The 14,634-nt window shown below is 44.8% G+C and overlaps 1 protein-coding gene across 3 annotated transcripts in view; it reads left to right on the top strand.

Moving 5' to 3' along the window:
- Vps39 (VPS39 subunit of HOPS complex) overlaps positions 1-14,634 on the top strand; it is a 41,741-nt gene that overhangs the window by 12,962 nt on the left and 14,145 nt on the right. For all 3 annotated transcript variants that reach the window (XM_005064700.4, XM_005064699.4, XM_013121835.3), the window contains 7 exons: positions 317-411; positions 1,476-1,574; positions 2,110-2,202; positions 4,354-4,537; positions 6,388-6,508; positions 6,601-6,721; positions 11,747-11,876. In XM_005064700.4, the coding sequence (XP_005064757.1) occupies positions 317-411; positions 1,476-1,574; positions 2,110-2,202; positions 4,354-4,537; positions 6,388-6,508; positions 6,601-6,721; positions 11,747-11,876 (843 nt within the window). The remainder of the gene's footprint in view (positions 1-316; positions 412-1,475; positions 1,575-2,109; positions 2,203-4,353; positions 4,538-6,387; positions 6,509-6,600; positions 6,722-11,746; positions 11,877-14,634) is intronic.

Raw genomic sequence — 14,634 nt, 5'->3', positions numbered from 1 at the left:
CTTGCCATGGTTTGTACGAAATCCACAGAGTATTTTTCTAATTGGAGCTTCCTAGCTATTTCCTGGATAAATATGCTGACATATTCCCACGCTTAGAGGACAAGTGCAGTAGGAAGTGAAAGTCCCCTTGCTGAAGTCAGAAGATGCTCGCACTGATAGAGTCAGGATTGGATCATCGTTAGTGAAACTGGAGGTCCATCCTCAGCCCGGGCCTGCAGTTCACTTCCCGTAGATGTTACAGTTACTTTTTTGTTGTTTTTAACCTGGTGACTATATTAGCAATTGACTTAGTGACATTGTTCTTCCTCCCAAACAGAAAACAACATTTATGTCCATGACTTGCTGACATTTCAACAAATCACTACAGTTTCAAAAGCCAAGGGGGCGTCATTGTTCACCTGTGACCTCCAGGTGAGTGTGTGTGACGTGAATTTTGGCTTTGGGAATCCAGCATTACCTAAGTTCCTGCCACTCCAAGGGAAGAAGGACTGACATCAAACCCAGCAGCCTTCAGACAAGAATATTTGCTTTGGATTATATTATATGTGGTACAAGGACACAAGACTTTCATTTCTTGTGTGCTGATTAAAATGTCAAGTGTCTGTGTCAGGAGGCTACTAGCCGGAGGTAAAGGCAGTCAGTTGTCAGGCAACCATCAGGGGAAAGCAAGACCCTAACACTATCACGAACCTGTTCGTGTAGTAAATGGACTTGTTCTAAACAAATTACCGTGGTCTTTGTTTTTAGGGAGATTGCGTTGTTCAAAAATGACATCTTTGTTTTTGGCTGTTCTTCAGACTTCCTGGGCCTCTTCTCAGCTGGGATCACAGTTAGCTTTTGGTGGCTCAATCCCCCCCTCCTCTCTACCTCTCTCCCCCCATCCCCCACCCCCCACTCTCTCTAGATTTGTTTATCTATTCATATACAGTGTTCTGCCTGCATGTACACTTGCACACCAGAAGAGGGCACCAGATCTCATTACAGATGCTTGTGAGTCACCATGTGGTTGCTGGGTATTGGACTCAGGACCTCTGGAAGAGCAGTCAGTGCTCTTAACCCCTGACCCATCTCTCCAGCCCCCCTCACTTCCACTCTTAATTGATTTGTGCTTGGAGATTTTTTTCCCAATTCTTTCTAAGTATTACAAGTGGGTTTGCTGTCATTTGCTCATGCTGACCCCTGACCCAGCTCATGACAGCCATGAAACATATAAGGAAAAGGGAGGCAGGAATGGGAGGGGAATGGCACAGTTATAGAATGGAAGACATACTCTGGGATTTTTTTTTTCTGATTGGGAATGTCCGTCTAGAAGAAGTGTTCCTCATCCAGGTGTGTAAGTACTTGGCAGAGTAGCATGCTCCACCCAGCACTGCGGTGGGGTTTCAGGATTTGCCGATTTGTATCCAAGGCGAGGTTGCAGTCACTTGTGCCATGGCATCGTTGCAACCCTCATGGCTTCCGTGTTTCTCCCCCAGCACACTGAGACCGGTGAGGAGGTGTTGCGGATGTGTGTGGCCGTGAGAAAGAAGCTGCAGCTGTACTTCTGGAAGGACAGGGAATTCCATGAACTGCAGGTAAAGTCCACACGCCTGCCAGGTGGGAGGAGTGGAAACTGGTGCAGTAGTTAGCCCGCAGTCTCCTGCTAGGTCCAGTGAGGTTCTCCCAGGCACATACACTGATGCTGTGCCCTGGGGCTTGCTCATGCTTATTGCTGTGTAATTCCACAACATTACCGGAGATTGCTTTATCTTATAGTGTCTCTCACCTTTTCCAGTTCCTGGGCAATTTATATTTTATTGGGTGATTCATATTGTTTGTTGGTTTTCTTTTGTTATTGTTGTTTTGAGATAGGGTTTCTCTATGTAGCCCTCGCTGTCCTGGAACTCGCTCTGTAGACCAGGCTGACCTTAAACTCAGAGATCTTCTTGCCTCTGCCTCCCCAGTGCTGGGATTAAGCCCAGACCTGGTTTATATTTTATTTATATAGTTCACCAAGAATTGTACTCAGGTGGCAGTGTCAGGTATTTTGCAGAATGGAAGTAGTATAACAGAAAGGCCTGGATCCCCATTTAACATCTTTTCAGTTGAATTCATGTTCTCTTTTTTCAGGGGGACTTTAGTGTACCTGATGTGCCCAAGTCCATGGCATGGTGTGAAAATTCTATCTGTGTTGGCTTCAAGAGAGACTACTACCTGATCAGGGTAAAACCTTCTGTTTTTGCCATCCATCCATTTGCCTTGGGAAGGTAATCATGAGTTTATCAGGACAGATGGTCATCGCTTCTGACTACAGATCAGGAGACCTTAAGTAGAGCTTTGGATATAACAGTGTTCCTGTCTGAGTGTGCATCCTTTTTTGTATGTTTGTGCTCTTCGTATTTTCCCAAATCAGGTGTCTGTGTGACTTCAGGCAAGCAGAATTAACTCTCAGTTCCCTGCATCATTATCTACAGTGTCTGACGACTGGGTCAGGGCTCTGTTTGTCTTTGTCTGTCTCATCATCACGCTCTTTCCCAGGTGTCACTGCTTAGAATGACATATGAATTTTAGTGGTAAGTATTTCTGACTTTAGAGTTCAAAATCTCTTACTATATTTGTTTTCAGTTTTCCGTTAATTTGGGAAATCATGTAGGTGTATTATAGAAAATGCTGATGAATAAATAGGGGTGCTGTTCATCCAGATTCTCTGTCTCCCCAAATCAGAAACAGTCAGTGCAGGTGAACGGTGGGAACTTCTGTTCGATTTCACAGCACCTAAAGAAAAAAAAAATACTTGTTATATGGGTCTCTAACCCTGTTTTTAAAATATACCTTGCTGGAGGCTGGAGATGGCTTGGCGGTTAAGAGCACTGGCTTCTTTTCTAGGGGACCCAGGCTCAGTTCCCAGCACCCACATGGCTACAAGAAGCCAGCTGTAATTCCAGCTCCAGGGGATCTGATGCCTTCTTCTGGCCTCCATGGCCACTAGGCATGCGTTGGTACACAGACATAAAACAGGCAAAATGCCCATACGCATAAAAAAAAACTTGCTGTGCAAACTGTTTTAACAACTTGTTTTTTCTACCAGAGTGGTGAATAGCTACAGCGTTGTCTTTTTACCCCACATGTGCCCACTGTAGATAGAAAAAACTTTATAGAGTGATCTGAACCTCTTGCTTTACCCTGGTCTAATAATCCAGACTTGGCAGTTCTAGAAGCCTTCCTCCTTGCTCCCCACAGCGTTAGCTCTGTATTGTTTATCTCTTTGCTATTTTTGTTCCACATTAGTTTGGGGATGTTTTACTGTTGCCAGCACTCGGGGTGCAAAGCCCTGAAGGAGTTGCTGCTCTCGGCTGTGGAGATGCCAACCGGGCATGTACATGCGGAGAGGGGTCTGCAGTGTGGCGGGCCTAAGGCTGGAGCAGGCGTCTAACCTTCTGACTGCCGTGGGTGCTTCCGCCACACCCACCATCTCCACCTTGTCTCTTCGCCTTCTTAAGGGCTCATTTTCTGAGGGTGGCAAATCTTGCTTTAGGACCCTGTCTATTAAAAACTTGTTCATGTCTTGACATACATTAAATTCCATTCCTTTCGTTGTATAATTCTTGGTTTTGACAAATAACTAGGGTTATGTAACTAATGCCACAGTAACATTCAAAGCAAGTCTGTCACCTTCCACATTCCTTTCAACACCCAGACCTCCACTACTAAGGATGTGTTGTCTCTTTAAGTTTTGTCTTTTGTAGACTGTCACATAAACAGAATTGTATCTAAATGGAGATCTTCTTAGCATAGTACATTTGAGACTCATCTGTGTATGTATATCAGTGCTTGCTGTTTTCACAGCTGAGTAGTATTTCATGCTATGAACGGACTGGGGTTTGTTTATTTGTCCATCAGTTGAAGGGTATATTTGTTCCCCCTTTTTAGCAACTCTGAATAAAGCTTCTGTAAACATTTGTATGTGAGGATTTGTATAAATGTAAATTTTTATTTCCCTTGGACAATACCTAGAAGTGGTATTGCTGGCTCCTGTGGTAGGCTTGTGCTTAGCTCTATAAAAAGCTAGCATATAGACTGTCTGTGCCATTTTGCATTCCCACCATCAATGGTGTTCTGTATTTTAGCTCCTAGCATGGGCAAAACCCTGGTTGCTCTGCACTGTAGCGTGGTTGGTGCCAGGCAGATGATTTTCTCTGCTTTTGAAAACTGGTCTTACATTGTGGTAAAGATTGTCATATGAAAGTCATAGTCGCTCAAGTCAAACAAGGAGCATTGTTGACTTCTCTGGTTTGGGTTTATGTAGATTCTTCCGGGCGACATTTATGCCTCTGTCTGTGAAGTGCTGGGTGACTCCCTCATGTCTTCCTGCAGGTGGATGGAAAGGGGTCCATCAAAGAGCTCTTCCCAACAGGAAAGCAGCTGGAGCCCTTGGTCGCGCCTCTGGCAGATGGAAAAGTGGCCGTGGGTCAAGATGATCTCACTGTGGTACTCAACGAGGAAGGCATCTGCACACAGAAATGCGCCCTGAACTGGACAGACATCCCAGTGGCCATGGGTGAGGCCAGCAGTAGCTGCTGCTTTGTCCTTTGGATGGAGGCTGTGTCATCCCTGTAGAATCAGTTCCATCGTGCCTCCAGCAGACCGCCCACCTTTTGCCGCTCACCCCCAGCTCCCCTTCTTTTAAATAGATAGTTTTAGGGACATTAAAAAGGGGATAAGGTGTTTCTAGAAGTTGGGTTTTGCTTCAGAGGGGGAAGAACATACAAAGAAATATGTATTTCAGTAAGTGGTTGTCTGCCATCATTTCCACTTCTTTGTCCCTTTTCTTTTACCTTCCTGTTAATGGTTTTTATTAGTTCCTTTGCCAGACAGTCTGCATTTGGAAATTCCTTACTTATCCCTCTGATATGTATAATTTAGAGGAGCAGACTGTCCTCGGCTCCCTTTCCTTTGCAGTGCTGTTTTCTAGAAGCACGTGGCATGCTTGCTGCACTTTCTTTGCGGTCAGAAACACAAACATGGTTTTGTTTTGTGTTTTGTCTTTGTACCGAGAGACTCTGACTCATGAGAAAGGGTTGCATTTCAGATGAAGAGAAATGACACCATTATGTTCTGAGGCTGGAGCGATGGCGCAGCTGTTGAGAGCCCTTGCTACTCTCCCCTGGGCCAGAGCTTGGTTCCCAGCACTCATGTTCAGTAGCTTACAACTAAATGTTTATAGCTCCAGCCCCAAAGGATCCAGCACTCTCCTTTGGTTTCTGTTAGCACACAGATGCACACACACACATATACATAAATAAATAATAAAATAAACCTTTAGAACCAACAATTTTTATAGTGTATTCTTAGCAAGCCACTAGCTTTACCAGTCTCAGAGCTAAGAATGTCATCAGATAGCATCTAAAGCTTATAGCACAGTTTCCCAGATTTGCTGTAACCTGTCTTCCACCGGCCCCAAGTCAACAATCCTTTATTTATGAATTCTTCTGTTCTATAACTAATAACATCTCATGTAGCCACATTCACAGTGAAATGCAGCATTTAGGGATACAATCCATTCCTAGGCCATAGTCATATTTAGATTCAGAATAAACTCTTTCTTACTCCCTGTGAGGTGAGAACTGTTTTTGTATTGACAGTACCATTTTTTGCATATTAACTTTAGCACATTTATAGATTCTTTTGCTTCACTGAGCACACTAAGCTGGATTGTCCCATTCCTGTCACAAAGTACAGAAAGGAAAGAGTAGGTATGATAGACATTCTTTTAACAAAGTGGAGGAAGAAGTCAGGTGTAGTAGTGCATACCTATAATCTCTCCTACCTTCCATTAGGCCTTGCTTCCCAACACCAGTGCACTGGGGATTAAGTGACCAGTGTATGAGTATTAGAAAAGACAGGAATGTTCCGTTTGTAGCAAGCATTAAGTGGAGTTGGTATCCTTTCTCTGAAAATCTCAAGCAGAACTTTGGCAAGTGTAAGGGAGGGAAAAAAGAACTTCCTTCCTCCTGTTCTCCCTAGGAGAGGGGCAAGGCAGTTCTGCAGCCCAGTTCCCTTGCTCCTGCATTGGCAGGACAGCTGCACTCTATGTTTATCTGACCTGGCTTTGTGACAGATGGGAAGAGGACACAGGAAGCTTTTATACAGTGGAGCTGGTCCAGCCATGTTAGCAAAGCTCAGTGTAGCTCTGCTATGTAAGCGATGTCTCTTGATATTACTCAAGCAAGCAGGGGTCCTCTTTCTTGTGAATTGCAGTGAAGGGTCCTCCTGTCTTGGTGCTTGACTTGAGGGTTTTTTGTTTTTTGAGATCTATTTACATCACCTTCAAGTGAGCAACTGAATCCAAGCCCATCCTAGCCCAAAGCCTTCAACCAGAACACAAGCTGAACATGTCCTCTCTTGCAGAGCACCAGCCCCCATACATCATTGCAGTGTTGCCCCGATACGTGGAGATCCGAACCCTCGAACCAAGGCTTCTGGTTCAGAGCACTGAGTTGCAAAGGCCCCGCTTCATTACCTCAGGGGGGTAAGGAATTTCTTCACTGTGACTGCTTTGCTCCCAAGTCCCTGTACCATTGTAAATCCCATGCCCTCTTACCAATATTCTTCTGCCTCCAGATCAAACATTATCTATGTGGCCAGCAATCATTTTGTTTGGAGACTCATTCCTGTCCCCATGGCAACTCAAATCCAACAGCTTCTCCAGGACAAGCAGTTTGAACTGGCTCTGCAACTCGCAGTAAGTCTTGTTCCTTAGATTTGGGAGGCAAACTGCTTTCCTCATCATTCTCTAAGCAGCTGAACATGGTATAAATATTTGTATTTAGATGTATTTAGATCTGTATTTATATAAATAAAGAATAAGCTGGAAGCCTAGGGACTTTGATAGAGAGTTTGAGTCCACATTCAGATATCTATGTAACTAATGATTTTACCTTCTTGATCTGTAGAGTGAATATCAATTATAATGGTGTCTTCTATAAAGTAGTGGGAGAATAAAATAACCTAGTAGACATTATATGGTTTGGAAGAATTAAAGACAATGCACACATTAACATATAGTCATAAGTGTCATAATAGTGTCTAGTTGATGCAGCCACTAGAGGGCCCCCTTTTCTTTCAGCAGTGACTTCTAAACCACTCTGCAGCCTTCTGTTTACTGTGGCCACTGGGCCAGTCAGCTTTTTGTCACTGTAGCAACAGACATCTTAGGAAAAGAGGAGTTTATTTACCTCACATTTTCAGAGGTCCAAAGTCCAAACGGCATAGTGCAGGCCCCATGGCAAGGGCCACTCCTTGGCTTTGCTACTGCCTGGAACAGATAGAAATACAAGGATATACAATCAGTTACACCATGAGCATACAAGGGGAATCAGGGCTCCTTTCTCTCAAGCATGTCTTTTGTCCCGAGTGACCTGAAAACCTTCCACTAAGCCCCACATCTTGAAGGTCCACCCTCATTCCTCAGTATTGCCACCATAGGAAACACATTCCCAACGCTGGAATCTATTGGGAGCCACAAAGCACATTCAGCTAATTGTATGCCCTCTCATTTGTATTCATGTGGACTGGTGTTCCCAACAAAGCACAGTGTGTCTTGTTCTGTTTTTCTCTCCCATTGCTAGTGACTTTTTTTCTCTTTTTAGTTTTTGTGGCAAGGCTGTGTAGCCCATGCTGGTCTCAATCTTGTGGTAGTCTGCCCGCCTCATCCTCCAAGTGCTGGGATTACCATCATACGCTGACACATGTGACTTATGCGATATTTTTTATTATACGTAGAAAGTGGATTTAATTTCCAGAAGTGACCATAAGTCTCTGGACCTAACCTGGGCATTAGACTGGACAAAGGATTTGGTGATGATAATAGTAAGCTTGATTTCTAGATGGTCTTCAAGGTCTAGACTGTCTCTGAAGGAAAAGAGTGATTGCCTTTGACTACTTGTGGTGGCTGCTTTTGTACATGGGTGTGTACTGGTGCATATGCACCAGTATGCATGTGCATGGGTGTGTACTGGTGCATATGCACCAATATGCATGTGTGCATGGAGGCTAGAGGCCTCAGGCGCTGTACCTCAGGACAGCCATCCAGCAAGCCTCCCCCCCCCCCAATAGAGTCTCTGAGTGGGACCTGGGCCTCATTAGTTTGCTAGAGCCCTAGGGAGCTTCCTCTGTCTACCTCCCCAGTGCTGAGATTGCAAGCAGGTACCACCACACCAGCCTTTTTACATGGGTCTTAGGGATCAAACCTGGGTCCTTGTGCTTGCCATGAAAACATTCTATGGACTGAGTTATTTCTCCAGCCCATAGTGGCTGTTTTGAAAAGCAACTTTTGTGTGTTAAATTATAAATCCTACTTTAAAATGCTAATTTTCAAGCTTTCCTACATGTATATATTGTATGTCGCGTATACTGTGCCTTATATTCTGTGTGTCCCTTTTTTCACTCCCCCCAACACTGCTCCCCTTTGTCCTCTAGACAGTTTTACTTCTACTTTAATGTTATGCATACACACACACAAGCACACATAGGAGGCGCAATTTTATGTATCTTTATAAAATCTAGGAACCATAAATGAGGAAAAAAGGTATACATTTATATCTCTGAGGCTGACATAACTCACTTAATTTATTTCCAGTTACCTTCATATTCCCGAACATAACAGAACATTGTTCTTCTTTATGGCTGACACCAAAATCCCATTGTGTACCCATGCCCCATTTCCTTTTCCTTTCCTCTGTTGTCATCCGTCTAGGTCGGTTCTATAACTTAATTGTTGTGAATGGTGCTGCAGTAGACACTGGTGTGCAAGTGTCTCTGGGGTGTGTTGACTTGAAGCCCTCCATACCCAGGAGTGGTGAAGCTGGGTCATGTGGAAGATGAGTGTGAAGCTGGTCTCCATAGTGGCTGGGCTTGGCATTCCTGCCTGCAGTACACAAAGTCTCCTTTGTTCTCGCCCTTGCCATCATTTACTGTTACTCATTTTCTTAATGACTGCTATTCTGACTAGGTAAGCTGGAACCTCAATGTAATTTTAATTTGCATTTCTCTGGTGGCTAGTGAGAGTCAGTATTTTTTTGTATTTTTATTTGAATTCTGTATTCATCTTGGGTTTGTGTGTGTGTGACTGTGTACGCATGTGATAGACAGAGGTTGATGTTAGGTGGCTTCCTCAGTTACTCTCTACCTTATTGTTTTGAACCTGGAGATAACCAGTTTGGTTAAACTGCCTGGCCTAGGGATCCTCTTCTCTGCCTTCCCAACACAGGGATTATAGTTACGCATAACCTTACCTGCCTGGCTTACTGGGGTGCTGGGGCTCTGAATTCAGGTCCTTAAGTACGTTACAGACTGAGCCATCTCTCCAGCCCCAGTATTTCATCTTTTTAAAAATGTTTTTTTCATGTGTGCCTGGTGCCCAAGATGAACATGACAACCTACCTATAAGTTCAGCCTTGGAAGGTGGAGATAGATCATCCCCCAGAGCAAGCTGGCTAGCAAGACTAGCCATATCAGCCAGCTCTGGGTTTGATTGAGTAAGGTGTAAGAGTGATTGAAGATGATTCCCTGCACCAACCTAGTACTTCACATGCATGCACACACACATGCATGCCACCCAGTCACATGTGTGTGAGCACACGTGCATGCACACACACAAATGTAAAAGGGGGGGGAGTGAAAACAAGTGTGGAATAGCTTTAGAACATTCGGAGTTCATCCTGACTTGAGCAGAAAGTATGTCGTAAATATCTGGGAATAAGCTTGAAAGAGTACAGTTGCCAGGTTTAGAAAGATTTCCATAAACAGTGCAGGCATAGCGTGTGTTGACAATAGTAGGCTAGGGCGATGGTAGAGAAGGGAAGGGAGGAAAGGAGCAGAGAGGGAAGGGAAAGAAAGAAACTGAGAAGCATTTTGTTTGTGTATGTACTTGGTTTTAAATTTTGTATATGTGTATTCATATGTGTGAGTGTATGTGTATTGCAGCACACATGTGGAGATCAGAGGACAGCTTTGTGTAGTGGGCTCTCTCCTTGCACCTATCTATACATGGGTTCCAGGAATTAAACTCAGGTCCCCAGACTTGTGCAGCAAGCATTCTTATCCACTGAGCCATCTCACTAGTCCTCTGAGCGGTGCTTTATTTTATTATCATTATCATTTGGTTTGTTTTTTTTGTTTTTGTTTTTTGTTTTGAGACAGAGTTCCTCTGCTGTCCTGGAACTCACAGAGATAAGCCTGCCTCTGTCTTCCAAGTGCTGGGATTAAAGGTGTGTACCACCACCACCTCCTGGCCTGAGAAACATTTTAAAGAAACAAATTAAATGTAGTAATGTCTGATCAAAAGAGATGTAAGAAGGAAAGGTTAGAAGGAGAGATAAAGCTAATAATAACTCATTTACTAGCCTTTGACTATAAACAGAACATTTCCAAGCTCTTTAAGTCACACAGTCCTTCACTCCTGGAGCATGTTGGGCTCTCAGTCATTCCAGGGCTGTGCATGGGATGTCAAGAGTGCACTTTCTTCTCCAGCCCATTAGTCCCCAGTGAAGTGTGTATTGGCATCCCTTCTGTTCTGATTTCACGTCATTCCCACGTGCTTCTATTAGCCTTTTCTTTTCTCTTCTCTTCTTTTATTTTTGAGACAGGGTCACTCTATGTAGTCCTCACTGTCCTGGAACTCTCTGTGTAGACCACACTGATCTGGAACTCACAGTAATCCCCCTATCTCTGTCTCTCAAGTGCTGGGATCATCATGCCCAGCCCTTATTAGCTTTCTTACCCTATTTTGTTTTTTTGGTTGGTTGGTTGGTTGGTTGTTTTCTTTTCTTTTTTTTTTTAATATTTTATTTATTGTGTATATGTGTATACAGCCTTATGCCTGCAGGCCAGCAGAGGTCACCAGATCTCATTCAAGGTGATTGTGAGCTACCGTGTGGTTGCTGGGAATTGAACTCAGGACCTCTGGAAGAACAGTCAGTGCTCTTAACCGCTGAGCCATCTCTCCAGCCCTGGTTAGTTGTTTTCAAGACAGGGTTTCTCTATATTGCTTTGGAGACTGTCCTGGAACTCACCTATAGACCAGGCTGGCCTCGAACTCACAGAGATCCTCCTGCCTCTGCCTCCTAAGGGCTGGGATTAAGGTGTAAACCACCACTGCCTGGCTAAAAATAAATATAGTTTTTAAATATATAACCAGGGGCTAGAAGATGAATCATAGGTTAAGAGCACTGCTGCACTTGCAGAGGACCTAGGCTGGATTACCTGTACTCATATGACAGCTCAACTATCTGTAACCCAGTTCCAGGGGAATCTGATGCTCTGTGCTGGCCTCCATGGGCACTGCACACATGCGGTACACAGACATATATGCAGGCAAAACACCTGTATACATAAAATTAAACCAGGCAGTGGTCGTACATGGCTTTAATCCCAGCACTCAGAAGGCAGAGGCAGGCAGAGCTCTGTGTGTTAAAGGCCAGCCTAATCTATAGAGTGAGTACCAGGACAGCCAAAGCTGCTACACATAGAAACCCTGCCTTGAAAAACAAAATAAATAAATAAATGAATGAAAGTTTTTGAAAACTATGTAACCAAGTTTTTAATGCAGTTGTTTTAAGAAGTAAAAGTTTTCATTAAAAAAAGTTCGTTGGGCAGTCTGTACATTTTATGTTAGCACCTGTGGTTTCTAGAATGTTTTACCACGTAGAATGAGCAGGGCAAATATTTGGAGAGTGAATGAGCTTGTATTTATTTTGTCTTTTCTTAGGAAATGAAAGATGACTCAGACAGTGAGAAGCAGCAGCAAATCCATCACATTAAGAACTTGTATGCCTTCAACCTCTTCTGCCAGAAGCGCTTTGATGAATCCATGCAGGTCTTTGCTAAACTTGGCACAGGTAACAAGCAGGTGTGGCTTTGACGGGAGTTGCTGGTGGAGGAGAGAGTGGGGATGATGGGGAGGAGTGAGAACAGAAGGGACTCGCTCTCATCACAGTTGATTTCTGTGCCTAACAAGCTCTCATGAGGGGCCACAGTGGGTTACATACTTACAGCCCTACCCTATTTAATGTGGTCTCATCTGGTAAGGCAGGCTCCCAGTTTTCCAGAATGCGTTGTCCTCATCATTAGAGAGAGGTAACACTCATCCGTCCAACAAAGGGTCATGATCAGCTATTGTTCACTGAATGTAGGGCTGGACAGAAGTTTGGGGCTAACCAGTAAGTCATTGTTGAGAGCCAGCATAGGCCAGTGCTGCAAAGCCCTCCCTCTCCGTTAGAGTGTGGTGGGGAGGAGCATGGGCGTGACCTGTGTGGTGGCTTGAATGAGAATGTCTGCTATAGCTCAGACAGTTGAAAATTTGGTCCCCAGTTGGCGGTGCTGTTTGGGAGGTTTAGGAGGAACCGTTGCTAGAGGAAGTGTGTCACTGGAGACAAGCTCGAGAATGTACTCTTGCCATTTCGCTTTCACTCTCCTCAGCTTCTGCTCTAGCCACCGTGTCTGCTGCTTGTTGCCACCCCTGTCACGACAGACTCTTATCCCCCCAGAATCTTAAGCCACTCCTGTATGTTGCCTTGGTCATGTGGCAGCAGTAGAGAGTAACTGATACAGTGCAAAGCACTGGACTCCCTGCTTCAGTTTTGTCCTCTACAAACCAGGCCTGTAAAAAAAAATGCTAGCACTCCCCAGAGTAGTCTGAGGGGTTATGTGAGGTGATTAGAGCAGTGTGCAGTATTGCACCATGCGTCTGTTATTACCTCCACCTGGCTTTCTTCCGTGCCCTTTCGTTGTCTTCTCCTTCCTCTTTCCACACCCCTCTCTGGCCAGTACCTTGGGTCTTGGTTCTGAGTACTGGAGATCAGTTCTGAGTACTGGAGATCACTAGAGTTTGGTCAATTGAACAGGGTTAAGAGAATCATTCTGTTGTGCTTGGAGCTACCCATAAAATTGACGGATCAGTTTTGCATGGTACCAAAGGGAACTCTGGAGGCCCTCAAAGCAGGGAAAAGGTCAGAAATTAGTTCATAGCCATATTAGACTGGGTGACCCTGCTCTGACATAACCACTTCCCCTGTAAAAGTTACTACCTGCAATGTATCAGTTGCCAGCACCTGAGATCATCAGCTAGACAATTCATTTCCAAGACAGCTCACTGTCATGTTTGACAAGTTGGTGCTGTCTGGGTCCTGGGTCCTTGGCGAGCTGATCAAGTGTTGTGCACAGCAGCTGACTTTTCCCAGAGGGTGTAATCTAGGATACCTAGGTGGACACCTCAGTGCTTTTGTGACTGTCATGCCTGCTAGATTCTGTTGCTGTACAGGGGTCATCACAAGCTGAAGACAAGGGAAACCAGACTCCTCTTGAGGGAGGGAAATCATATTGTACAAGAGGAGTGTGTAGGATGGACGTGTGCCACATTTATTATCCTTGCTTTACCTTCTAAGGGTTGAAAGATTCTGATCAACAAGTTTAGGTCATGGTCCCTTTCCCAGACTGTATTAGCACAGGGAATGAGGTTTGAGCCCTCTGGTTCTGAAAGCTAAGCCAGTCCTCCAACCACAAATACAATTTGCAAGACAGCACTCACCAAAAGGAAGTAGGTTGCTGTTGAGAAGGGAGGCGGGGCTGGAGAAATCATTCAGTAAGATTTCATGTGGTGGCCATTACAAGCATGAGGACCTGATATCAACCCACAGAAGCCATGCAAAAAGCCAAGTGCAGTGATGTATGATTGTATGTCATCCCAGTGCTGAGGCTGGAAGCAGATCCCCTGGGAGCATGTCTGCTGTTTGTTTCACCTGCACTGGCAGCTTTCCCAGGTGGCTTAACTCAGCAGAAAATATGTCCTTGAAGCTGCTACCAGCTGCTACTTGCATTGAAGTGGCATTTGTGTGGGATTTTCTGTTCCTTTTAGGTCTTGTGTGGCTAAAGCTTTCATCTGGAGTTGTGAGCCAGCCTGCTCAAGGTCATTTCCAAACATTAGTGATCTGGGAAGAATACCCACAGACCAGTGCGATTGTTGTCTAATATGACATCATCTCCTACTTTAGCAACTACACGTAAGCTAATTCACAGTACCCAAACTTGGATGAGTCTAGAATGCCATGCCAGAGATGAGTTTGGGAGTATAGCATTGGCGAAGAAGCCATGTAGAGGCACATTAGGTGTGAGCCAGAGGCAGACGCCACAGTGGGGCACAGTGTCATGTAGCTGAAATGCCCTGTTTACAAGTGCAGGGTCCCTTTCTCCAGTGCAGCATGGGCTGGGTTCAGATGTCTGTGTTCGCTCTGCCGCCACTCCCTTCTGTATTCTACTGATAACCTCCCTGTCACCACAGCCCTGTGTCCTGAGGGGAGTCTGGATTGCAGTTGAATATGAAATAGTTAGGCATCTCTATAAATGGGGCATTTTAGTTACCACCAGCAGATGGTGCCTTCATGAATCCAGGGAAGAGTATCCTAGGCTATGGGAGCAGCCAGCACATGTACATGCGGTAGGAAGAGTGCCTGGGAATTCGGGAACTGGCCAGTAAGCAGAGTGGGCAGAGCTAATTGACGTCCTTTCTCTGCATGAGGGACATCATTTCCTTGTTCTCATGTGTCTGTGTTCTTGGTTTTGAGTGTGTGGCGTAACCCTGGTCTCAGAACCTCCTCCTCT

Source organism: Mesocricetus auratus, unplaced genomic scaffold, assembly GCF_017639785.1.
Source record: "Mesocricetus auratus isolate SY011 unplaced genomic scaffold, BCM_Maur_2.0 Super-Scaffold_100004, whole genome shotgun sequence".
In the NCBI taxonomy this organism is placed as follows: domain Eukaryota; kingdom Metazoa; phylum Chordata; class Mammalia; order Rodentia; family Cricetidae; genus Mesocricetus; species Mesocricetus auratus.
Note: the sequence above shows the minus strand (reverse complement) of the source record. Positions and strands in the feature narration are given on the sequence as shown.